Consider the following 26,863-nt stretch of genomic DNA (forward strand, 5'->3'; position numbering starts at 1 on the left):
GGCAGCACAGCCTTTCTTACAGCCAAGACTCACAAATAAATACAAGATTGAGGTAAGCACAGCAAAAGTGCTGCAGTGACTCTGCTCTAGCCCTGTTTTGTTCTACAACAGGATATGTTGTGCAACACTGGATATCCCAGTGTGCCAGCTGAGCATTTGCAGTCATAGTCCCTGTCCACAGGCCTAAGTCCTTCCCTTTCTGGGTCCTTGGCATCCCCTGGTTAGGCTTCAGGAACATCTGCTACTGCAGCATCTTCTGCCTTGACCAAATCGCCACTATTTGTCTCAGCATGGAGCCGCTTGTAGTCAGTGTGGAAGAAGATGACGTAGAAACAAGCCACAGCACTGCAGAGGCCTGCCAGGACCAGTACAGGATCTGCAAGGAATATACACTTTTAGATAGTGAATTCACTACTCCTCATGAGTGCAGAAGTCTAGAGGTCCACTCCACAGCAGCTGCACAGCCTAGGTGATCTCCTCCCAAGGGCGAATCCTGAGGACAGTGTGCAGCTCACAGTGGGGCAATGCCAGTTTGGTAGCAGCCAAACCTCATCTCACCTAATGCTAGCATAGAAAGAGGATTTGGGTGAAATGTGGAAGGTTTCCAGGACTCTTGTCTTGCATGATCCCGCAGGTTGGACGTCTTACACTGGTGCACATAGTGTGTTTGTGGGAGAGTGTGTTTCTGTGTATGTGTACACCTTTGTGTGTTGGGGGGTTGTGAAGAAAGTTACAAGAAAAGTCTGAATCAAAACACTTGAGCTTCATAAGAGAGCAGGTCCACACAGGTTCTTCTTATATCATCCAAGAGCAAAGTGTAGGAAAGGTTCACAATGCATAAACTTTGATTAAAGAAAAATTTGTGTTAAAATAAACATTTTCTGGAAAAAAAAAAAGAAAAGGTAAATAAGGCAATCTAAAAGGCTATGCAACAAGGCCTGGAAGTAGTTACATTTTTATTCCAGCAGTGTCTCAAATAGGCACCTGCATGCCTTTCTCCACAGATTCTCCTTCATGTATTACTCAGACCACAAAGTGAGTAGGAGTGGGTACCTAATCAAGAGATCCAGCTATGATCTGATGAGGAGAAGACTTGTGGGCTTTCAAACATGAAACACTCAAATTACTTTTGGTGGGCAGTTATTGTGAAGCCTTGTTCCTCACCAGCTGCAGGAAATCATTCTGGGGAGTTTCTGCTTAGCCAAGCAGGTTTGTGTTGTGGTGTGTCCCCAGGACTTTGTGTCAGCATTACATAAATATGAACCAGCTGAGAGGATCAAGACCAGGGTTTAGCCTGCAGTGAAAACACATTTGTGCTCCTGTCCATCTTGGTTGCTCTCTCTTCTCCTGACTGACTTGGAAATGTGGAATAAGTCAGAACAATGCTGTACCATCATGTTAGAAACCCAGGCAGCTGTGTGTGCAGAAGCAAGGGAAGCAACTTTCAGCAAATGCACTTACAGTCTTGGCCTCCCACACTGAAACGCAGCACAGGCTGTGCCACATAGACTGTGTTGTCCTCTCAGAACAGCTGCTTTCTAGCTTGTTGAAGCTCATGTCTCTCTGGGGTGGCTATAAGGGAAAATTTAATCCGGAGCCAGCAGCAACATTCATGCCATTTTAGAGGTTTTCTTATTTCAATCTTGCAGGTCTGGTTTAGCAGGAGCAGCAAGGAAGTGCACTATCAGGTTAGGAAATGTGGCTAAGAAATATGCTACGATAAGAATCAGTCTTGCAAGCTCCCTCCCAGTGAGACCTGGAGTGGGGTGTACATCGGGTGCAATCAAGTGCCCAGCATAATGTCCAAAGGACATACTTACTTGTCCAGTCCAGGGCTCCATCCTGGTCAAGGGCACAGGTGGAGGATGTATCCTCAGAAACATGCACAGTGAGGGCTTGTAGCAGAATCATTAAAATCACACCTTCAATCTGGCTGTGGGGAGAAGCCAATATGCAGTCATGGCACCTGCCTGATTCATCAGTGCTGCAGATAAGCTCAGATTCCCCAGCAGGAAGAAAGTGAGACCCCTTTCTGGAGCAGAGTCCTTCTAACAGAGAAAGCTACTGTCAGCTTCCTCTGCCCCAGGCGCTTGGTTAACTGGCCCTGGCTCACAGGGTACCCAGGTCAGCCTTTCAGTACACCCCCAGACATGGGGCCAGCATGGCAGGACCACTATTTACTCCCTCTGGAGGTGGGTGGGTGTTAACTACAGCTGCCAAGGAGCTGAGGCCTAGTCAGAGATTTGGGCAGAGACTTGGAAATACCTCTCACTGCAGGACTGCGGATGGGAGAAAGTCAGGCTATGACTTCAGCTTCCTCCTTATTGCTGGCTGGCAGCAGCAACAAAGTCCACAACCAGTGTAAGACAACAGCCTTCAAAGGCAGTGTCCATCTTTGAGTTATGTTTCTTGCTGCTTCAGCTTCACCTGACACACACACATGGCACCAGGCCATATGTATCACTACTTAGGACTACTTAGGACTCCAACAATGCATTTCTGCAGCAGTCCAGTTCCAGCCCTAGGCATGTACATTGATCACTGGAAGGACTGTCACTGACCCATCTGTTGTGACCATCTTCCCTGTGAGTGATCAGCCCTATCTCTCTCAGTAGAGCACTGAGACCTGATAAGTCCCTGGACTGACGTGGGAATTGGTGCCCTTCTCAGGTACCTCTCAGGCCCCTCTCAGCCCCCATCTGCCTCAAAAGTAGGCGATGCTGGGCATGATTAAATTCTGCTTTGTGCCGAACAAGGGAGACTTTCATCTTCCTTCTTGCTTTTCTTGCACCAACCCCCCATACTTGTCCTTGCTTTAAAACCTTTAGCTTTAGCCAGCCAGCTTCCTCCTGGCCATGGTCATGTGCAAAGACACCAGCGAGAAGCTCAGCAGGATGGCTAGCAGTGAGTGATGTCCACACTCTTCTTTATCTGCAGCCGTGTGTGTGTGTGTACCCAAGCTCAGCTGTAAATTTAACCTTCTTACCTTGCAACAAAAATCAGACCTGTAGATGTGCCCTCTCCCACAGGGTAGGAGCACTCCACAGCCAGCTCCATGGCAATGGGGTAGATGGCAAAACCGAAGAAACCAAAGAGTGAGCTGGTGACAGCCAGCATGACAGCCTGGTGTCTGAATCGTGAAGTCTGCAGGCAGAAAACCAAACCAAACCAAAGAAAACCAAAACCAAAGTCTCAGTGTCAGCTGTACAGAAAGTCTCTGAACCCATAACCTTCAGGAAGTCCCAAGGGGTCACGGTTCTCACCAATGCCTTCACTATCTATTCCTGAAACCTCTCTTTTTACCTCCAGCCCTTTAGAGTCAACAAATGGCTACATGACGGAGATTTATATTTTGAATTTAAGGAAGGGAAGAGAGGATCAGCAGAATTACCTGAAAAGCATTGGTGTGGTCATATTACTGTGACCTGACTTCCTGTTCAGTAATTTAACAGGACTATGCTCAGCATATCTCCAGCACCAAGTGAAACACACACTTTTCTCCCAATGCAAGCTAACATTTCAGAAGTGGTTGTTTGCACTGGGTTACATATGAGAATTCACTGGGCTGCTGCAGCTTGCAGATAAAGAGAACTATTCCTTAGGTGCTGCAGCTCAGTAATAAGAAATACAATTCCACACCATGTCAGACTCATGTTCGTAACACTGGGGCTTTACGACAAAAATATCCCAAACAAGAAGAAGAATAATTAAAACAAACAAACAAGCAAACAAACACACACACAAAACCAACCAACCAACCAAAAAAAAACCCCAGCCCAAAACATAACAAACAAAAAAACACTTGAAACATTCAGAAACCCTGGACATTAGTTTAGTGCTAAGAACAGCCTTGTCCCTAACTGTGGAGGAAAGAGCATGGCCTTGTCCAGCCAATGCTAGTAAAGTCAAGCGCATAAATCCTGCAGCCACGATGCTGGTACCTTCTTCTGAACCATGTAATAAATTCCCACAGAGCAGCATGAGATGTCTGTCCTGGCATGGCTGCAGCAGGCCTGGCCCAGCTAAACTGGTAAAGTCAAAAAAGACTCTGTGTGTCTAGAATCCAAGTTTAAAGCATCATGGCATCAAGCAGGTTTGAATGGATGTTTGTCAGTTTACTACTTTGAAGTAGTAGTTCATCTGTATGGGGTGAAGGGAACAGAGGGAATGGGAGGATGGAAAGCTTTGCTCATTGTTCCTGACAGAGTCTCTTGCCTGTTCTGTGCTTTACCTGATCCCAGTCATGCTGACTTGTATTCAGAGCATCCCCCCAACAAATGCCAGAGTACTGAAGGGTGAAATGTAAGGTCTGCTTTAGGCACATTGACTTACACTGAGAAAGGCATTGCATTTGTCTCATTATGGTGGAGCTAACAACACTGGGATCTTGGCCCACAGGGAGGTGTGATCACACTGTATTTAAAGTTTGGATTTTTCAACATAGAGGAGAAATGCACAGCACAAGCCTGTTGGTAAAGCAGAGACCTGCACCAGCCTGGGTCCTCTGCAGTGCTAGGAGTCCTGTGCCTCATGCTCAGATTCCTGCTGGGACATGGCTCTCACTAGCAAATGACTAAGCTTGAGTGCAGTACTTGCACTCGAGCCCCATGGCTGTTAAGTCTCCAGGTTCTGTGTTCCTCTCCTGGCTTTATTCCAGTGTCCCCCTTTTCTGATTCTCCCTTACCTTGTCTTCCTTGAGGAATATTGCAGAACTATTAACAGGTCCTTTCTGCTAATCTTACATTCCTGGCAGCCACCACAGTTAAAGGCAGGTGTTGGGAACACTATGGCATTCTTGTTTATTTTTGCAAGATGGACATTTAACAATTCCATTTCTTTTTGGAAAGAATGATCTCAGGGCCAGCAAACAAACAATGGTGATTCAATGTAAGGAAGTAAAATTATGCCAATTTACTTATATCCTGAAACAGTCTGCCTTAGGCTTCACAATGATTGTGAAATCCTCAGTAAAGGGTTTTTCTTTAAAACTTTCCTAGCCCAAGAGATAATCCCAAAGCACAACACGTGCCTGAATAAATACTATGACATCAAATGACCTTGGTTTGAATTGATGATTTATCAAATGGGAATGGAACTAAGCCCATAGGTATGGTGCGATGCAAGGGAGAACTCACCACTGCGAACATGATGCTGGCAAGTGCACTCAAACAGAAACAAATCTTGGTGGACTCTATGAACTTCCTTGTCCGGTCGACATACAGGCCTAACAGGAAAGCACCCAGCAAACCACACACTGTAAACAGTGCACCGTTCAGGCCAGCAAATTCCTGGAGGGCAGAAGAACAAGTAACTGAGCAAACAGAGCAGTTAGGAAAGAGGTTTTAATGTCACTGATGTATCTGCCTGCTGCTAGTGTGTCACTTGCTGAGGTAGGAAAAGCTTCCCTGCCCGTTGCAATAGCTGAGGCCAGCACGGGGCTCTGAGTAGCAAATAACAGGACCCAGATGCTGCTACAAGCGTGTAGGGACAGCAGAGTCACATCACTCCCAAGGTCTCAATGGATAACAAATCTTTGCACATCTGGCAAGGGAGGCTGGTGTGCAGGGAGGCAGCAGCTGTTCCCTGGCATTGAATGCTCCAGTCCAGCCATGAGACTGTTCTTGGCTCCTCCAGGGGCAATCAAGTGCCTTGTTCACACTGCTGGTAATAGGTTCAACTGCCTTGAGATCTGCTTCTGTTTACAATCATGCTTCTGCCCTCTTACCAGGAACCTGCACTGTCAGAATGCCTTCCACAAGGCTGGCAGCCCCAAAGTGTGTTAGATGAGACAGCATCACCTGGCTGTAGCAAGGGGGTCTCAGAAAGGCAGTGAGCAGTAGTTAGGATATGGTATCTGCTCTGTTGCCTGCAGTGGCTATCTTTGCTTGTCCTGCTTCTTCAGCTCCATAAGAATTCAAATGCAGACACAGATCCTGAGAGCAGGGAAGCTCTAAGAAATTTGGGTAAACATTTTTGAGAGCCTCGGGGGCAGACAGAAGGAAAGATTATCTGAAATAGCTTCTGTGGGCTAAAGGGCCATGGCAAGCCAGTCACACAAAGACAAAAACATCATGATGCCCAGAAAGCAAGGATGCAAAGTTTAAAATGTTTCCGGTTAAATGCCAAAGGAGTGTGCAAATGTGAACTGGCTATGGAGTACTGAGCCAGATATCAGACCTGGGAGTTGAGAGGGAGTGGACAGAGACCAGACATGTAGATGTGCATACAGAACAGCTGGAGAGGTGTTTTATGAGGACCTCCATGGAGATACAAACAGCAGGACTGAAGTTCTGCCAGCCTGAGGGAAAATGCAGGAACTGGGGCGGCCCCATGCTATTGCCAGGAGAGAGAGCAGGAGGAACCAGCTGGGTACACACTGCTCAGCTGTAAAAGCAGCACCTGTCTGAGGTCCTGGGAAAGATGGGGAAACAGCTGTCACAGTACCTATGACTTCCTCTGCTGCCCTGGCTTCATGTAAGACTGTGTAAAGAGGAAAAGGTGGCTGCATCAGCCTGCCTTCAGCTTCAGTCTAGGGCCTGCCTGGGCCCCATCCTGTTCTGGAGAAGGTGTCAGAAGGCTGCATAGACATCACTGCTCTGGAGTGGTTTATCAAAAACACAAGACTCGTTTTTCCTAAAGAGTATTTCTGGAGGAAAGTATTTTAATTGACAAATGGGAGGCTGGCCATGGGCAGTAATGAAAATGCAGACTATCCATTATACTGAGAGATTGACTGTGTTCTGGATTAATGCACTGCTTAAGCTATATTAGATAATGTGAGCAAATAAGATATGAGACAGTACAGCGTATTCAACTATCTTCATTTTGCTCTGAGTCTTTTATTAGGGAAAATAATTTTGATTGTATCATACATGATGTGGACAATGGGGAGGAAAGGAAGAAGACTCACATTTGAATATTCCTTTTCACAAAGGATCTGTTCTAGCAGAGCTGAAAAGCAGGTGAACATCCCAATTCCTCCTCCAAAACACAATGCCAGGATGAGGTATGGCTTGTTTCTCAGGAGCTAGAGAAAGAAGTTAATGTGTCATTTAAACAAGAGGAGGGGGAAAAAAGGCCTGACCGTCACAGTAGGCTTCAGGGTCAGAAGCTCTGACTCCTCAGTTGGAAATGTTGACAGTGCAACCCTGTGAGCATTAGAGGAGTTTGACTTGCTCCTGTCAGTTCAGCCAGAGGACAAGTTAAAATCGGTACCATGTAAGGAGGATCTCTTCAGTGCCCAAATACCTCCTTAATTTTGCTATATGCTATCCTACCTGATACCACATCTGCTCAGAAGGCTCAGGTTGTGTGGTCCTCTTGGAGGAGCCCAGGTGTGCATGTCTGAGCTAGCCACCCTGCAGACAACCCACAGCTGAATGCTCAGATAACTCCAACAGCTTTGCTGTGAGGAGCTTCCAAACCCCAAGGAAGGAAGGAAACCTGGTCTACTTCAGGAGGAGAGTTTAGTGGAGTTCAGAGTCTGCTCTGTCAAGAGATTTCCCAGCATATCCCTGTCTGCCAAGGCTGCACCACTCACTCCAGTACTGGTCTGTCTCTGTGCTGCAGCACTTACCATTTTGAGCCCTGTAAGGAATGGCTGGGAAGTCGAGTTAGTGGCACTGACTGAAGGAGGTGTTGGAGGAACCTTCTCATGAATCCCCACAGTTGCTAGAGCACAGGCTGTTACTGATGGGATGGCATAAACACCCAGCTACACAACACAAAGTAAAGACATGTTACCAGTATTTCCAGATAACTGCCTCAATATAAATAAATCAGCTAGACCACAACTGGCCCAGCTGGCTGATAAAGTAATTTTCATTTACCATCAATGGGATGTGCTTTCCTTCAGGAACTAGTGCAGGTGACAGCACATTTGCTATAAGAATACCCAAGGGATTGGCTGGAAGGAAACAAACAGAGAGACAATTTTTTCATGCAAGCAGTCAGAATCGTGTGTCCACCCCTAGTGCCAGTCAACACCAGAGATGAAGTGTGCAGCTGAGCAATCAGTAAGGGCAGAACAATGCATATATAGGGAGAAACAGGTAGGGGAATATTTGGAGATGTTGACCATGTAGTCTTACTGCTGCCACATCTGTTCCCTCACCCCCATGAAGTCCATTCTGTAAACCTGTTTCCCTATAATCCCTAACTCCTGTAAACTGCTTTTTGTCTATGAATTCCAGTGTTGTCACCCTCACAACACTGCCTCAGTAAATGCCGAGGGGACAAAACGAAAATGGACGAATCCATGTCGTCTGTCCTGATGTTATATATCAGCAGTAACAAATAGAGGTACTTTCCCTTCTTTACTCCCTCTTGAGGGATGCACCAAGAGGCATGTATACATATGGATAAGATCCCCCTGAGCCCTCTTGACGGTGAACAGTCCTAGCTCTCTCAGCCTTGACTGGCATGACAGATGCTCCATTCTCTTAACTGTCTCAGTGGCTCTTAAGTGGACTTAAACTAACATGTCCATGTCCTTCTTGTACTGAGGAGTTTAGAAGTGGACACAGCTCTTCAGATGTGCACAGGGGACCTCCCTCAAGCTGCTGGCAATGCTTTTCTCAGTGGTCAGTAGGATGCCATTGGTCTTCTTTGCCAAAAAGGCATAAAAAGCTGGAAAGCCCTTTGACAGCTCTCTAAAGTGACATTATGTCATTCATGGCACCTTTCAAGCCAATACAGTTCCTCAGCAAAACCCAAGCTGATATACAAGCTGATCTCTCCTACCAACTACAAAAATCATATGGCAGAAGAGAATCCTGGACACTTGTCTGTACTGGAGTAGGGAGTTACATTCTTAAGGGGCTGGAGCTGAGCAGCATCTGAAGTAGCACTTCCAGGACTCAGCTTGCAAACGTCCAAAATTGCAGGAGACAATTTTTTATCTTTAAGGCAATGTTCTGCAAACAGTTGAACAAGTGAAGTTGTTTTCCCACTAGTATGCATGGATGGAGTTAGGAAAGCCAAAGCCAACCTGGAAATGAGATTGGTGAAATATGTGAATGGCAAAGGGAAGGTTAGAGAAAATGTGGGCCTGTTGCTGGATGTAGCAGAAGACATAGTGACAAAGGACATGGAAAAGGCCAAGGTATTCAATGCCTTCTTCATCTCAATCTTTACTACTAAGACTGGCCTTCAGCCGTGAAACCAGAGGTGAAGCCTGGAGCAAGGAAGATTTACCGTCAGTTGAGGTAGAGAACGTTAGAGAACATTAAATAGACCAGACATACACAACCCCATGGGACTGATAGGATGCACTGATGAGTGCTGAGTGAGCAGGCTATTTTCATTGCAAGGCCACTCTTGATTATCTTTAAAAGGCTGTGCCAATATCAAGAGGCTCCTTTGGACTGGAAGAGAGCAAACACCACTCCCATTTTCAAGAAATGCAAGAAGGAGAATCCAAAGAACTCCAGGCCCTCCAGTTTCACTTTGATTCCTAAGAAGGTCACGGAACAACTAATCTGGGACACCATTTCCAGGCACATGAAGGACAACAAGGTGAACAGGAGCAGACAGCAAAGGAGAAACATTAATAACTTTGTACAGTGAGATGACTGGCTGGGGAGATGAGGGGAGAACAGTGGATGTTTTTAATCTCAGTTTTACTAAGGCTGTTGACACTGTCTCCTATAACATCCTCGCAGGCAAGCTGATGAAGTGGTGGCTAGATAAGTAGACAGTGAGACAAACTGAAATTTAACTGAGCAGCTGGGCCCAGAGGATTATCATCACTGACACGAAGTTCAGTGGGAGGCCAGTCCCTAGTGGTGCATCCCAGGGGCTGATACTGACGCAAATACACTTTAACCTTAACAAAAAACTGGACAATGGGGCAGAAGACACCCACAGGCAGTTTGCAGATGATGTAACACTGGGAGGAATGGCAGGCTGGAGAAATGGGCAGAGTGAACTTCACAAGGAGTAGGAACAACAATAGGAAAGGTAAAATCCTGCACCTGGAGATGAATAATCACATCCACCAGTAAACACTGGGGCTGACCAACTGGAAAGCAACTTCAAAGGGAAGGGCCTGGTGTGGAAGGTAGGGGTCTGGGTGAACACCAACCTGACCATAAGCCAGCAACACAATCTCATGATAAAGAAGGCTACAAGCATCCTGGGCTACTACCTAAGCAGCGTGTTGTCAGCAGGAGATGATCCTTCCCCTCTACTCAGTGCTATTGAGGCCATATCTGCAGTATTGTGTTCAGTTCTGGGCTCCCCATTATGAGTAAGACATGGACTCCCTGGTTGAGCAAAGGGCCAAAAAGATGATTAAGGGACTGGAGCTTCTGTTATGTGAGGAGAGACTGACAGAACTGGGACTGATCAGTCCAGAGAAGCTGCTGGAAAGCATTTTTGCAGGGAGGGATATGGGGTCTTGGTGCCCTGCAAGTTGACTGTGAGCCAGTAATGCACCATTGCAGAAAGGTGTCCTACAGAATCCTGGGCTGCATTAGGAAGGGCATTGCCAGCAGGTGGCAAGCAGTGATCCTTCTCCTCTGCTCAGCCCTAGTGAGAAACATCTGGAGTGCTGAGTCCAGTCCTGGGCTCCTCAATACAAGAAAGATACAGTTAATGGAGCAACTTCACTCAAGGGTCAAATAAATGATTAAGGGAGCTGAGCATCTCTCATACCGAAAGAGGCTTGGAAAGCTGAGAGTGTTCAGACTGGAGAAAAGAACCTTGATCAGATAATGTAAAGAGGGAACCAGACTTTTCTCGGTGGTGTCCAGTGGCAAGATAGGAGGCAATGGACACAAACTATAACACAGAAAACTCTGTCTGAATAGAAACTTTTTTACTGTGACAGTCCTTGAACACTGAAACAAGTTGCCCAAATAAGTTGCAACATCTCCATCCTTGGAGACAGTCAAAGCCTGACTAGACATGACCCTGGGCAACCTGGTCTAGCCAAAACCCTGACTGAGCAGGTGGTTGGATGAGACAATCCCAAGAGATGCCTTCCAACCTTGTCTATTCTAGGATTCTGCTGACGCATCATTAACAGTGATATAGCACACCACAACGGTAGCATTTCTGCTAGTACTTGAGAAAGTACTAGCTTATGATTCTGGTGAAACATTACCTTTTTCTAAGTACATGGACACAATTAAACAACTGCTTCAACCTTGGGGTAAAAAGCATCCAGGCATTGTAGCAGACTGACAGAAAACTGCTGTCAAGTCTTTCCATGAAATATGAGTATGCTGAAGCAGTTCCAGAAAGTATAGGTGAGGGGCTAAATTGGGCTAAATTTGAAAAGACAAAGTGAGACTATCTGAGTAATTACAGGGTTTCAGCTTCCTTTGCTTCCTAGGCTCATATCCCTTTCTCTTCTTATGCTAAGAATGGAAAGTTCACTGGAGTTAATTAATTGTACATTATGGTCCAGAGGTCCTGGTGGATTAGCTTGCAGTACTCTGCAGCTAGGCTGCGTGTTTTGTTGACAGTGATGCTGAGGCACTAAAACTCTGCAGGGTGCAAAAAATTACATGTTGACAGACCACAGTAAATGAAGAATCCCATGGATGAAGCAGAGGCCACTTCAGTGGACTCAAAGAAGCTGCCCTTCTCCTGACACAGGAAAATTTCTCACGGTCTTCAAACAGGATCAGTTCTTAGCTCTGCACTGCTTCTCTGTAAGTATCTACAAGTGATGGGAGGACCAAGATATGATACTCCAGAGCACAGCTGGAGACATAGTGATTTCAGCTGCTCAGCAGTATCCTGGGTGCAAAGTCCATTTTTGTCTGCACACAAGAACAGAGAAGCCTACCCACAGGCACTAACAGGAGCTGTGATGATACTGACAGGAGCCTGTAGGACCAGTTTCTGTGTGCAACACTGATACAAACAGTACTAAAATGTTGAGTGCTGCTCTGGCATTAACACAGGAAACGGGTATTGATAAACTGGAACAAGTTGAGAGAAAAAGTTCATGTGAGCAATAAGCATACATGGAGACACATGGAAAGAGGCAAGGGGAAATGTGCTTGTAAAGTAACTGCATTGGAGCTGTTCAGTCTTTCTAGACAAAGGAGAGGTCACCCTGTCCATAACTACCAGACAAACAGGTGCAACAAGACTAAATAGCTCGGGTATAAGGAGTAAGACAATAAGTAACATGTAGACATTTGCCAATGAGGTAATTAACCACTGGAGTAAATGACCGGGCCTGTGACAGATGCTACTTCTAGGCAACATGTACATTTTCTTGAAATGAAATCCTAATTTTATACAGAAGACAGTAATGGATGTAACAAAATATTATTAATGGAAGCCCTCTACAGAGTAATATGCAGGTGTTGTATCAGATAATAATCACAGTCCATTCAGTCCTCACAGTGATTTCTCAACATGCCACAGACTGAATGGCTTCAGGTCTTGGGCTTCCACTGTTCCTTGCTATTCAGTTTTATTCTTTCCCATACTTAGATCCATTTGGTTCTGTAAGGACTGAGGACACTATGTGAAAGAAATGCTTTTTGGCTGTTCTAGCTGCTCTCTCACTTAAAAAGAATAAGTTGTCTGCAGGCTGGGGTCCTTCAGGGCAGTGAAGAAACAAGTGCCCTTGGCCCCTGGTAAGTGTTTGCATTTCACCATACTGACAACAGACCTCCATCTCCAGCAAGGAAGTTGAAGGTCTATCTCAGCCCTGGGAAAAAAGATGAGCTGTCAGATCCAACTTATTCTAGGGAAGGCACTGCAAAAAAATTGCATTTGTTCTGACACCATAAATCCATTTTTGCTGAGCAAGAGTGCCCATGCTCTGGGTTTGCAGCAGCATTGGGAAAGCTGTATAGGGGTGCTCCTATACTGCCATTTTCCCCACAACTCCAAGGCATTTAGCATCCCCAAACATGTTTGTGTGAACAGCTGAGTATATTTTACCTGTCTGTGTACACATACGAACTGAGAATACATGCTCAGCCTTGCTACTGGATGACCTAGTGGACAAAACTGCTGCAGCACTCCCACCTCTATCCAGATACAGAATTTGGCAACTGTGATGACTGGCATCACATGCAATTTAGACAGCTCCCTAATAAGCTGCAGAATTAAGGCCACTATAGACTTTAGATCCAATAACGCTGAGGGCTGTCTTCAGCCTCTATGATATTTAGGCAAAGACAATCACCTTTCACGGTAGAGAGGAAGAAGGTTGGGAGCTTTGGTGGCTTACCTCAAATCTTGCACCTTGTTCCTAAGGCCCACTGCTTGCTCCCCAGCATGGAAATGCCTGCCTATCTTGCCTTGAAGGCACTGGTTTATTGCACATGGCCATGAGACTCTTGGGCAGAGCTGTGTTTGCAGAGCCAAACGGCTGTAGTACAGAGGGTTTCCTCTGTCTGCTGCCTCTGAAAGGCAAAGACTAGCAAGTTCTGGAAGGCAGCAATATTATTTTGCAGCTATCACTTACACATTGATGCGATCATATTTGCTGTTGCTCTCTGGTGGTCTGGGAACCATAGTGCTGCCAGTTTTGTTGGTGAAAAGATGACAAGGGGCTGTGCCAGTGCACAAAAGCATTGCCCAATAAATAGGTACCAGTAATTCTGGGAACCCAAGCTCAGGATGTTCAGGACGCTGAATATCCGGATGATGCTACCTGTCATGTTCAGCCATGCGCTCAGGATCACCTGCAACAAGCAGAAACAGCCAGGGTTTGTGTGCTGAAATCCGAAGGGCAGAACTTAATGCAACAGAGTAGCATGAGCAGGGTCTCAGATGTACTACAGGAGACACTGGATGTCAGTAATCATTGCATGGAAAGTTGTCTGCAGATCACACCCACCCCTTCAGGCCACTGCAAGATGCTCCTGATCCAACAGTGAGTGAGTTTACCAATCTTCTTAGAGAGCAAGGTGAAAGGTGGCAGTCCTGACCCCAAATAAGAACTACACCACAGGAAGCTTATGCGAGACAGCAGATGGAATTGATGAGAAATCCAAAGTTCACTAATTACACTCTATTTGCAAGTTTGTGTCACTGTCATATTTTGCTATCACAATCCAAAGATCATGGCAATGAATCATCCAGCATATGGATGCTCTTCTATACCACTAGCATGCTAGTGTTTCAGTGTCACATTCCACAACACTCATCCTTCTAGGAATACTGTGTAGATATCCCAAGCTGCACAGACCAAGCTCTGAGCTGACAGGAGTCCATTGCTTGTACCCTGCCCTGCTGCTCCTTAAACTGTCCCTGCATACAAAATAGCTTTTCCATACCAAACCCTACCCAATTGAAGCAAGCTCTTCACAGAGTCAGCTCAGAGGATCTGTCTCTGCCAGATAGCTAAGACAACAACAACTGAAGCAGGAAAAGGCAAGTAAGGATGCAACATTATTCTGACTTCTCCCACTGCTTCCCACCTCAAGAGGTGATGTGACAGCTATTACTGAATTAGGACAGAGTTTATAACACGCTCCTCCTCTGCAACATTTGGCAAGACTCCCATTCACAGTATGCATTTTAGTGCTTGGTGCACTGCTATCTCTAGGTGAAACACCCTCAGCAAAATAATACAGTTCAACTCACAGAACATCTGAGCCCCACGCTGTCGAGAACCCATGTTGCCACCAAACCAAATGGGATCGAGACGAGGAGGTACACAATTGAGAGCCAGTTGACCATCTCCAGGGAAATGTGGAAGTAGGCAGCTGTCTTATCAGCCACTGGAGCAAATGTCAGCCATTGCTGCAGAGTAGAGAGCAAAGACAGGTAGGCATGAACATCTCCACATCTCCAAATTCAGCATCCCCTCAGACTGCCTTAACTAAGTTGTGAAGGGGCTCACTATCTTAATCTCTGCTTGAAATTAGGATATCTGGTAATAAAAATTCAAACCTCCGGTGTCTGCAGTTACTCATGCTAGGACTATTTTGCCACTGATTTCATCATTATCTTGGCCTAGAGCTCCCATTCATTTCACTGCCTCATCCCCAATTCCCTAGTCTTGCTGCTGGGAGCTGGCAGAAGCAGAGGTCAGTAACTTTTTCCTTCCCCAGTTTGAACATGTTGGCCCCTGATATACTTACTTACCTGACATAAACCACAAGCAATCTTTCTACATAAGTGTAAACAAAACAGAGGCTGCCATCTCCTCTCTGCAACTAAGAGTCTCCTAATCTCAGACTGGTATTTAAGGTTGCATTGGTACCCCTGGATGTGGCTTTTTAAGAACAACTTCGCTACATGTCAGCCAAGACAGACAGAAATCTGTGTTATTCAATATATTCAAAACATATAACAGGGAAACATAGATATACTTTAATACGTACCTATATTTTCCTTCCAGTGCCACATATTAAAATACTTACTTAAACCTTCTTTTAGATGCTCGTTTCATAAGGCTGCTGTCTGTTTCTGTTTTGCTAAAATCTGGTCCTGAAATCATGCTCACAAGAAAGAAATGAGGGTTCTGCCCCAAACTGAGGGATATTTCTGTGGATCCTTTGAGAAGATTCCCTCTCTGGTGCTTTTCAGAAAGAGTAGCCTAACCTGAGAATAGGTGTCAATAATGTAGATGTAAGCAATTGCACCATTAGAGATGATCTTGCAGCTGCTGAATACTCAAGATAATAAAAGTTTGCAGAAATGTGAACAAAAACTTCATATATAGCTTACTAGCCACTATCTCTTTCCAGGTACCCCTCTCTGCCATCACAAGCTTCCTCTTCACAGACTGCATCCTGCAGACAGCATGAGCTGCAGCGCTCATGTGTAACTGAAAGAGGGCTCCAGTAACCTCAGAGGAGGGTATGTTCCTACACTTCGCTATTTGTTATTTCCAGTGTTCCTGTTTACTTCACACATGTCAGAAACTATAAAAACTACTGCATTAAATGAAAGTAGAAGGCAGGATGCACTTTCCTTCTTAGCATCATTGTGTGAGAATAGCCACATGCAAATCATTGTTTAGCTAAGCTTTTCTCCTAGTAAGCATGCAATGAGTAAATGGCAGTTACAGAGAAGTTTTGAATGCATTATTAGTGTCCTAGCAAGGACTCCTAGCATCAGCCCTTTTCTCTTCTCTGAAAGGACCTGACATGCCAGATCTCCTGCATTCAACACAAAGCTCACATCACCATGCTGGGTTCAGACACATCCAGGTGGGATCAGTGGATCAATAAAAGGTCTGGCAGGGGGTGGATCTGGTTTACTCAGCTTCTGCAATCAGGTGAATGAAGATGCTGGGTGCTGAAGGAAATTATACTCTTATTAGACAACAAGGATACTATTCTAGACCACTGAGAGACTTGCAGTAGACTTCTAATAAAATGAGCTTTTTATAATAACGATTCCTTTAAATAATACAATATAGTGGAATGATGTTATCATCTTGTCTCAGGAAGAAATTTCACCCACCTTTGTTTTTCCAGAATTGATTTCCATCAGTTTGGGGTGGGAATTGAAATGTTTAATGCTAATCTAATTGTCTGAATGTTACCAGCACCACTAAGGCATTAGTTTGATTATGGGATGATAAATCAATGCTAAACAAAACCCAGCTGTGTATTTCCAGCAACAGCAGCTATCAGTTCCTCACTGCCTTCCAGATAGGGGTGGTGGTGATGAAACACTGTACCAGGAAACAGTGTAATTAAAGAGATGACACATTTTGTAAGCCAGCTTCAGGTAAATTTCCCTGACCCACCACACAAGAAGCTCATGCATGCATGACATAATTAGGAGAATGATGCCACAAGCCAGAGTACAGGATTTTGTGTTCAGTGGCTGTAAACATTAAGCACTCCAGCATATTTCCATTAGACCTGCTAAAACCAAGCATCTGGGTTGCCCTGTATTTCTGCCCTGAGCAAGAGTTCCAGTTCTAGCGTATATGCATGAGAGCACAGAAGGTGGGAATTTGCAGCCTGAGTTTGTTCTTCAGAATAGGATTTCTGGGTTTCTTCATGGGTCTGGAGAGAAGCAACATGTTTCTGCCTCTGGCAGGATTTGTTTACCATGTGTTGCTCTAACAGTAAAATTAAGAACTGGACAATGAAGCTCGAGCTGTACCTCTGGTCTAAGTGGCTGCCAAATGCCCCTGCAACAAAGAGACGGCACTTTGAGATTTCACTAACACAGGGAAATTGCCATGTTAAGCAAGTCAGTATGCCACCTCCTGCTTTTGTTTTTTCCCAGCTATCATGACTTCATGCACAGTAGTTAGCAAGCTCTTCTGCTGGGACCTAAAGCCCTTATCCTACATGTTGTTTCTGAAATTCTGCACTGCCAAGGCTGGTATTTATGCAGGGACTGCCATGATACACGCCCCTTCAGGCAGAAGGCGATGAGGATGATGCCATCCTTCCCTGGTGAGGTATAAGCCCTGTAACCTCTGAAGACACAAAATGGAGACTGAGAGAGGTTTCCCTCTCTTTCACTCCCCAGGGGCCATTGTCTTAACTCAGGTTTTGTACCCCAACATCAGTAACAAAGCTCTCCACTGTAGCTCACGGTGACAGATACAGGGAGGGGAGGAGAGATAATGTCCAGGGTTATAGCACGTCAAAAGAGGTGGCTGCCCCTAGGATAGATAAAGGAAACAGACACCTCTGTCCTTGCAGGGTTGTCTACACACTTGTTCAGTCCATGCAAAAGCCTCACTTTGTGGAAATACACCATTGTGGTCTGATCAAGCTGCACTCAGCTCCACTGGCCGTGTAGCCACACAGATCTAGAACCTTAGTGTATGGCGCAGAAGGTATCAAGGGGACTGTTACACATTGCATTGCTATGTTCATGTTCATGTGTGCTCCTCTGGATTCCCAATGGATGTCACAACAGCAGAACTGAGAGAGTACAGCCCCTTGTCAACATCTCTTTCTGACTTGACTAGGTCAGGCAACGTGGGAGGACTCAGAGATGCTGCTTGCCATTGCAGGGAGGAAATGCATGCGGCCAAAGGTCAACTCGAATTGAAGCTGGCCAGTACTGTGAAGGACAATAAAAAAGGATTTTAAAAATACATTAATGGCAAAAGGCAAGCTAGAAATAACATTGGCCCATTAACTGATGAACCTGGTCACCTTATTAACAGGGACATAGACAAAGCTGAGATGTTTAATGAGTTCTTCACCTTGGTGTTCAACACCAATGAGGGACTTGGGGGCCCCCATAACCCTGGCTTAGAACACCATGGCTGCGAGAATAATAAACTCCCAATCAATCCAGAACTTGTATGGGATCTGCTACTCCAGCTAGATCCCTAAAAGGCAACACGGCCTGATGGGATTTTTCAACACTCTTGGGAATCTGGAGAGGTCCTGGAAGACTGGAAGCTGGCAAACATTGGCCCAATCTACAAGAAAGGCAACAAGGATGAGCCCAGCAACTACAGGCCTGTCGGTCTCACTACTGCTCCTGGCAAAATCATGGAGAAGATTGTTCTGGGAGTTTTTGAAAAACATCCGAACGACAACACAGTCATTGGTCTCAGCCAGCACAGGTTCGTGAGGGGAAAGTCTTGCCTGACCAACTTAATTCCATTCTACAACAAGGTTACCCACCTAGTCAACCAAGTCCTGTTGACATGATCTTTTTGGATTTCAGTAAAGCCTTTGATACTGTCTCTCACAGTATCCTCCTGGACAAGATGTCCAGCATACCACTGGATAAAGACATAAGACAGTGGGTGAGCAATTGGCTGACAGGCCAGGCTCAAAGGGTTATAGTAAAAGGGGTTAAGTCAGGCTGGTGAGCAGTGACTAGTGGGGTTCTGCAGGAATCCATCTCAGGGCCAGTACTTTCAATGTCTTTATAAATGACTTAGACAAAGGACTTGAGGGACTGGTTAGCAAGTTTGCTGATGACACAAAATTGGGAGGAGCTGTTGACACTCTCAAGGGCAGAGAGGCCCTGCAGAGGGATCTAGACAAACTGAAGAGCTGGGCAATCACCAACCACATGAAGATCAACAAGAGCAAGCACTGGATTTTGCAGCTGGGACATGGCAAGCCTGGTTCTACATACAGACTGGGGGATGAGATGCTCGAAAGCAGCTCCACGGAGAAGGATCTGGGGGTTCTGGTCAATTGTAAGTTCAATATGAGCCAATGGTGTGCCCTGGCAGCCAAGAGGGCCAACCATGTCCTGGGTGCATCAAGCACAGCATTGCCAGCCAGGTGAGAGAGGTGATTTTCCTGCTCTGCTCTGCAGTGGTGCAGCCTCACCTGAAGCACTGTGTGCAGTTCTGGGTGCCACAGGATAAAAAGGATATAAAGCTACTGGAGAGTGTCCAGAAGAGGGCTACAAAGTTGGTGACGGGTTTGGAGAGGAAACTGTATGAGGAGCGGCTAAAGTCACTTGGTTTGTTCAGCCTGGAGAAGAGTGAGGGTAGACCTCATTGTGGTCTACAGCTTCCTCACAAGGGGAGGAGGAAGGGTAGGCACTGAACTCTTCTCTTTAGTGACCAATGACAGAACCCAAGTGAATGGCAGGAAGATGTTCCAGGGGAGGTTTAGGTTGGATATTAGGAAAAGGTTCTTCACCCAGAGGGTGGTGGAGCACTGGAACAGGCTCCCCAAGGAGGTGTCCCAGTCCCAAGCCTGACAGTGTTCAAGAAGAGACTGGACAACGCCCTCAAGACAAAAGCTGTGAACTGTGGAGTTGTCATATGCAGGGACAGGAGTTGGACTCAATGACCCTTGTAGGTGCCTTTCAACCGAGGACATTGTATGATTCTATTATTCTCTAAGCGATTTCCATTCACCCACTATGGCCTGTGCCTCTCCTGATCCTTGTCAGAGCTAAAATAAACCAAAGCCTTTTAGAAAACTTTGACAAAATTCCCAGCTTGGAACCCCACAGTTCAGGAATGCCTTGTCTCTAAGGCTTCAAATGCACCCAGCTCAAAGTCCCACATCCTGACTGCTCAACAGTCACCTTGTGCAGTCCCCACAGCAGAATACAGCTGGGCTGCTTGGAGTAGATGATGCTGGAGGTCAGCAGGAGTCCACTCTTTGGGCCATGGCATAGTTAGGTCAAGTCATTTACACAGAAGCCCATGCAGAGCCACTCAAGCACAGGGACTCTTGCATTTGAACACCAAATGACCACAATGGCTTTGTGATCCCAAACCCTTCATACATGGCAAAACTCACCTCCCAGCATTACCTCACGGATTTTGCATCATTTGTTCTCAAACGACAGATTCCACTGCAGTATAATCCAGTATCATTGGCCATGGTTACTTATGTTGTAGACCATAGTATTTGATCCTTCAGCATTTGGGATGGGCTTTTCCCTCCCTTCAGATATGCATCTAGCAAGATGTTGAAATAGCTGCTGTAATAACATACACCATTTCTTCTCCAAATGTAGGAACTGTAGTTCCCACACTCCTGAGCTAAAGCCTTAGAAGTATGTCCATCTCACTGTGATTTCTGAGTTTAGAGACAGCAAAAGCTCCAGCGCAGGAAGTTATACCTCAGTACACCTTGTTCACTGTAAAAACTTGTGCTCTACACAGTCAGCATAGCAACTGATGAAGAGGACAGAAGGTCTCCTGAAGGCCCACAAGCCTATTCTGGCTTGCACTGGAGTACAGCTGCAGGTCCTACTGTTTTCAGCATGCAGCTGACTGATTGGGTAGCCATGTCCCATCACTAGAAGAAAAGGACAGAAATACTTTCCACACAAAGATCTCAATTACAGGAAAGCCCCCCTCCATTCCTCCTTTAATAATGGAGCATGTGGGACCACCAGCGAAAGCAAGTGCACTGAAAGGCAAACCATCTGACTAGTACTGATGTTGGAAGAGTACTGGCTCCACTTTCAGCTCTCCCTCCCTTTGCTTTAACTTTCTTTAGCTGACATTTTTGTTTCTCTTCTCCACCACCTCCCAGAGACTGCCTGCTCCCTTCCCCATTAACTGCGCACCTGCTTGGACACTCCTGTAACCACGAACAAGTTACAGCAGTTCTCATGTTGCCCCCCATTTCTAAGCTTATTTGTTGCTCTTCCTGATACCTTGTAAACCCTTATTGGTATTCTCAGACATGGAGCCAGCCCTCTTCCACACAGAATGAGCCCAGCCCTCTACTTTTCCTCCTGCTCTCATTCCCCTTCTATCTCCATTTACTCGGAGTTCAGCTCCTCCACCCTACTGTCTTTACTGTTTTCACTCCCACACAGACTCTCCAGGACCTATTTCACCTGCAGGACTGTTTCCCTCCACCCATTCCAAGAGAGCCCAACTGTCAGAAGCAATAGCAAAAATGTTGTTTTTCTTGAAAGGCAAGCTGTTAAACCAATGTCTACCCTCCTCACCAACAAATCGAGGTTTTAAAAGTGAAAAGTAAAATCATTTGCAGAATGGCAAGGGCATGCAATCAGGCAGGGTGGAAATCAGGCCACTTGCCATGTCAGTGGTGGTATCAACTAGCAAAGGCTGCCAAATGGAGTGTTCTTCACTGTCTGGCTTACTGCATAGCTGTGAATAGTGTAGCAATACCCCTGTAATACCTCGTATGTACAGCTTAAAAAGGAGCCAAGGAGGAATACTTAGTTGAAATATAACCTTCTGCTTCACATAGGCAGCAGCTCTCCCAGTCCCAGCATGCACTCAAACATTGCTTTGAAGGTCATGTACAATGTGTTTCAAAGATGCACAGGCTGCTTCTGTCTCCCCTGAGCCCCAGCTAATGAAGCCCTTACAACAGACTCCTCATCTTCAACGTCAAAAGGACCACACAGTCAGAAGCAAACAGCCCCTGGCCTCAACTGAAAAGATTTATGCTGGCACAGCAGCCTAGGAAGTAAGGACAGAGGTGTGATCTTCAGAAAGGTCAGATCCTTGCCTAGATGTCACTTCTAGCCTCTACAGCTCTCAGGAGGGCAAGCAGGACACAACAACCAGGCAGCAGCAGCAGCTGTGTCAAAGCAGCAGACAGGTGTGGACCAGGAGCCTGTGCAAACAGCCCTAGAACATCCCAGTCTCCACTTGTGCAGCTCTCCTTACTTTTCCAAGTACCCTAAACAGTGGTGGAAGTCTGCTCATGAGTCAGGAACCACCTGGCCAAGTATGAGCGAGCTCTAACCCTCTGCTCCCCTCTTCTCCAGCTTGCTTACATGGACAAGCACAGAATAGCACAGGAAACATTACCACTTTCGTTCTTCTGTGTATTTCTCTGTCCCCAGCACTAAGGCAAGAAGAAGTTCCTCCTGTGAAAGACAAAGTTGCCACCTGTTCACCTTCACAGGAAGAAGGCAATGAGGAAGGAGGTATTTGCCTCAGTAGTTTTCTTCTACGGCAGCTGTCAGCATGCCATGAATACTCTTAAAACACTCAGACTTCAGATTAAGAAAACAACACACTCAAACCCACAGCATCAGCTCGACAAAACAAATCTGGGTAGCTACTGCAGGCATAGTTACTTCACCCCTCACCAATAGTGCTACAAGAGAGAGCTGCCTGGGACTTCAGCGAGCAAGTAAATTATACTCATGGCTACTTATGGCCTTAAGATAATGCAAAGGTTTCTTAGACTACATTGTCAGCTAGGAATTTCCAGAATAGCCATATTTAGGAAATGTTAACCAATCCCTGGTAAGACAGTACCCACTTCATACAGCAGGGAGAGAGAAAGGCTTTTAAGCTCAGATCAGTGACAGAGATTCAAGTAAGGGGCTATTTATTGTTGGCATAAAAGCCTCCCTTACATCATACTTACCCCACTGTGTTCTGGTTAAAGAAGCAATTTCACATGATGATGTGGAGCAAGAGGAAGTAGGGAAGACTGCCCCTTTCATCACTAAATGGTCTGGCCTGGCTTTTTTTTTTTTTTTTTTTTTCTCCTCATTCACAATCCTAAGCCAGACTGAACTAAGAAATACTCTTTTCTCATCATGCCCTTGCTGCATGACCAAGTGTGCTTTCCTGGAGTTAAGTTGCTTCTAACTTGTCTTCCTGACACTGACAGTCTCTCCCTTTCAGGATTGTCTCGTGTCTTGCCACTTTTAGTGACACTGAAGGCTGCTAATAGAAAACTGCATGAGTGCATAGATAGGAGTGGGGAATACAAGGCATCAGCCTGGAAGCCTGGTCCAGCATATGAGGTAATCTGTTCTTTCCAAGTCAAACAATTCAAAAGTCAGGTGTCCTCACTATGTGCATTTTGCAGATAGCCTGACAGAGGAATACATAGAACAAAGTGTTGCATGCAACATCTGCACAGGAATTGAGGACACAACTTACCAGGCAATTTTCACATCACAGAACTGGTAAATTAATCTTTCCATCTGGAACTTTTAAACAGCAACCAATAACTTTGATTTCATGGCCTCTCAAACACCCCCTCCATTTTAATGTGATTTTTATCAGCAGCATTTAGGAAAAAAATTAGCATCAGGAAATGTTTGGTTACAACTTTATATGTCAGCATACTTGCCATTCCAGACCTTTACATTGGCTTAGAAACAATATGTCCACTCTTGGATATTTATTAAGCACCCAGTTTTGAAGTGATGAATTTCTACCTCAAGTTCATACTGTGGGAAAGTAATACTGTGGAAAGTCAGGAACTTGGCAAGAGACCAACCAGACAGAAAACAGTACAAACTTTCAGGGCTAAAACGTATTCAGCAATGTGACTCAGGACACAGTTATACTTGCAGATGCATTCAAAGGACATCCAGTTTCAGTGCTAATGTTTCAGCAAAGTGAAAATCTGACAAGACATACTGGAAAGGTTTTGTACAGCTTCCTTTATCTGTGCTGTTACTGTCCACTTATAGCACGGTGCGTTTTTTTTCTTGCTACCTAATGTTCTTGTACTGTGCCAATGTGACTACACACAAGCAATGGGTCTTCACACTGCCTTTCTGCAGAATGCCTTGGGAAGGCACGCTCATTTTTTTTTTCTACATACAGCCAAACTCTCATTATGTTTTTCCATTTGTTTACTCCAGCATGCCTGTAGAATGGAATACCTATTCTTCCTTACTGGCTTAAATGTTTGCAGGTTGCAGCGCCTGATCTTGGCTGCCAGACAGTCCCCCTTCTCAGAATGGTAATGAATAATTTACATTAATAATTCTACGTCAGTCTGATAGTTATCAACAATGTCCTCAATGACTTGGTGAGCAAGGATTTGGGCTTCCATCTTGCATATTAGGACTTGGTAAGGATAAACATTACATGTTTATCTCAATAATTACTGAACTTAGTTTTAATCTGTTCAATAGGTGGGGTGTGATCTGGTATCTCTTTTTTTCAGGTCTTTCAGAATAAAATACCTGTAGGCAACAAGAAGTTCACATACCATTATGGTTAGAGCAGAATCACTCCAATACTGTTCTGTAGGTGCAAAAGACCCTAGAAGGAAACCCACCTGCTGCTTTTTCTTACCAGATATATCTGCTGTCATAGGCCAGCAATAAAGCAGAGATAACTCCTGCTCCTCTACCACAGGATTTCTTAGATTTGAAACATGTCACCCTCACAGACACTGAATACTTTCTATTCCTCCCCATGGCCTATCAAGTGGAGTTAGCAGCAATTTCAGCTGTGCTCCAGAATACATTTTGCTCCATCCCAGCCTGGCTTGACACTGTAGTACTTCCTTTTGTGCTCTTCTAGATCACACACTCTCCTGCCCCATCTTTGCCTTTCCTGCATCACCACCCATCTGTGCCCTGGATCCCACCAGTCAGAAAGAGAGGTGTGCAGGCTGAAGTCATAACCAGGGAAACAAAGTTCAAAAGGAAGAGTTACTGATTCAGCCCCCTAAGGCAGGGCCAGGCTGAGGATTCTCTGCAGTGTGCCAAGTGAGTCCTAGTGCTTCAAGGATCATAGAATTATAGAATCATTTTGGTTGGATGAGACTCTCAAGATCATTGAGTCCAACCATAACGTAACTCTAGCACTAAACTGTGTCCCTAAGAACCTTGTCTATACACCTTTTAAATGCCTCCAGGGATGGTGATGCTATCACTTTCCTGGGCAGCCTGTTCCACTGCTTCACAACTCTCTCCGTGAAGATTTTTTTCCTAATATCTAGTCTGAACCTTCCCTGGTGCAACACGAGGCCATTTCCTCTTGTCCTGTCACTTGTTATTTGGGAGAACAACACCCACCCTGCTACAACTTCCTTTCAGGTAGTGGTAGACAGCAATAAGGGGGTGGATCTGACACAGGGAACTGGGGTAGAGTTCTGAAGGTTGCCTGGCTACTTCTAGGATGAGAATGGAGGTATGTATGATTCTGGTGAGCCCTGTCACCTCATCCTCTCTCAGCAGCAGCAGCTAAAGTTGCTCTCCCAGGCACAAGTAGGCACGAGAGAGGGCAAGCGCCCTACCTGCACTGCACCGCACCTCGCCTACTCCTGCGCTCACGGCTGCTGGGACACTCCGGGGCTGCTGGCGGCTGTCCTTTCCCCCACGGCTCGGGTCCGCCCTTGGCCCGCCCGAAGAGCGTCCTTGCTGCCCTTTCGCGGCCCGCGCCGCGCCCTCCAGGCTGTGGGGGCTCCGCGAGCCGCGCAGTGAGAGCGTCTCGCCGCGGCGGGGTAGGCTGGCGGCCAGCGGGCCTCGGCCAGGCCGGTGCCGCCTCCGCGCCGCACTCACCATGGCGTTGGAGCAGTTCAGCAGGCACACGACAGCCAGCAGGAACCACCGCCGCCGGTAGGTCTTGAACTGGGCCAGTTGCCCCTGGCCACGCTCCCCCAACAAGCTCGCTACCTCGCCGCCGTCCATCTCGGCGCGACTCGGTTCGACACGGCCCCCGCGCTCCCCGCCCCCCCGCGCGCTCCGCACCACCCCTGCGCTCCGCCCCCCCACGCTCCGCCCTTCCCCCGCGCTCCCCTCCTCAGCGCTCCGCCCCTCCCCTCCCCGCGCTCCGCCGCCCCCTCGCGCTCCGCCCCCTCGAGACGCCGTCTGCCACCCGGCACGGGCAGCGTGCGGCAGCGGTGTGGGCGTGCCCTGGGGAGCCGCCCTGAGACGTGAGACAGTCATTCCCTGCTGTTGCTGCGCCCGGCGCGGAGCTGACTGCCGGTGCCCGGGACCCGGTTGTGCTCTGTCACGCTTTGGCAAAGGGAGAAGTCTGGTGCTCCGAAACGGAACTGCTAAGGCGCTCGGAGCAGAAAGCTCTCGTTTCCCGTCTGTCGTTAAAACAACAACAGTAAAAACATTGCTAATGCCCGCTTGCTAGCTCTACCTTATCGTAAGAGTCACTGTTAACTCTTGCCAGAGCCAGAGCAGCTGCTTCAGTGGCTGAGGGTACCGGTGGCAGTAGGAGGAAGAAGCCCTGTGGGAGCAGACCTGTCCGAGGGTGATCACTTACTGGAGTAGAAAATGGATTAGAGGAGGATAAAGGAATGCTATCAAGACCCACATGGCTTTCAGCAGCCGTGGGATGTACAGTTTGGTGGTGGTTTTTTATGACTGATTATGCTGGGGAGAACAGTATTTCTTCCCTCAATGCAGAGACACCCACACTCTTATCTCCTCAAAAACACAGCAAGGGAAAAAGCCAAGAGTATAAACCAAATCCTCCTCAACTCCTAAACAAGATGTTTGACTTCAGGGTGGTTGGACATTGATAGTGCCTGGATGTCTTTCTCCCAAACCTGAGATTTGAGCACTACAGTAAAAATTACAGGATCATTCAGGTTGGAAGAGATCTCAGGAGGTCTCTAGTCCAACTTTCTGTTCAAAGCAGAGTCCTTGAAGTCAGATCAGTTTGCTTAGGGATCAGCCTGGTCCTAAAAACCTCCAACAGTGGAGACTGCACAACCTCTCTGGGCAAGCCATTCTACTGTTGGACCAGTCCTAGGATAAGTGCCACAGTACAGCCTTCAGATAGAGTACAATTCATTGACCACAACCCTCTGAC

At 46.3% G+C, this 26,863-nt stretch overlaps 1 protein-coding gene across 1 annotated transcript; it reads right to left on the reverse strand.

The window, feature by feature from the left end:
• On the reverse strand, nt 1-25,728 carry SLC49A3 (solute carrier family 49 member 3). Its single transcript, XM_080361954.1, has 10 exons — nt 25,597-25,728; nt 14,566-14,724; nt 13,442-13,661; nt 7,830-7,906; nt 7,577-7,714; nt 6,911-7,027; nt 5,136-5,288; nt 2,987-3,144; nt 1,821-1,933; nt 1-376 (listed from the first exon to the last, which is right to left on the reverse strand). Exons 1-10 carry the CDS (start codon nt 25,723-25,725, stop codon nt 222-224), a joined length of 1,419 nt encoding a protein of 472 aa, XP_080218080.1. The 5' UTR covers nt 25,726-25,728; the 3' UTR covers nt 1-221.
• Nucleotides 25,729-26,863: the final 1,135 nt, after the last annotated feature.

This window comes from Nesoenas mayeri, assembly GCF_963082525.1.
Source record: "Nesoenas mayeri genome assembly, chromosome: Z".
Lineage (NCBI taxonomy): Eukaryota > Metazoa > Chordata > Aves > Columbiformes > Columbidae > Nesoenas > Nesoenas mayeri.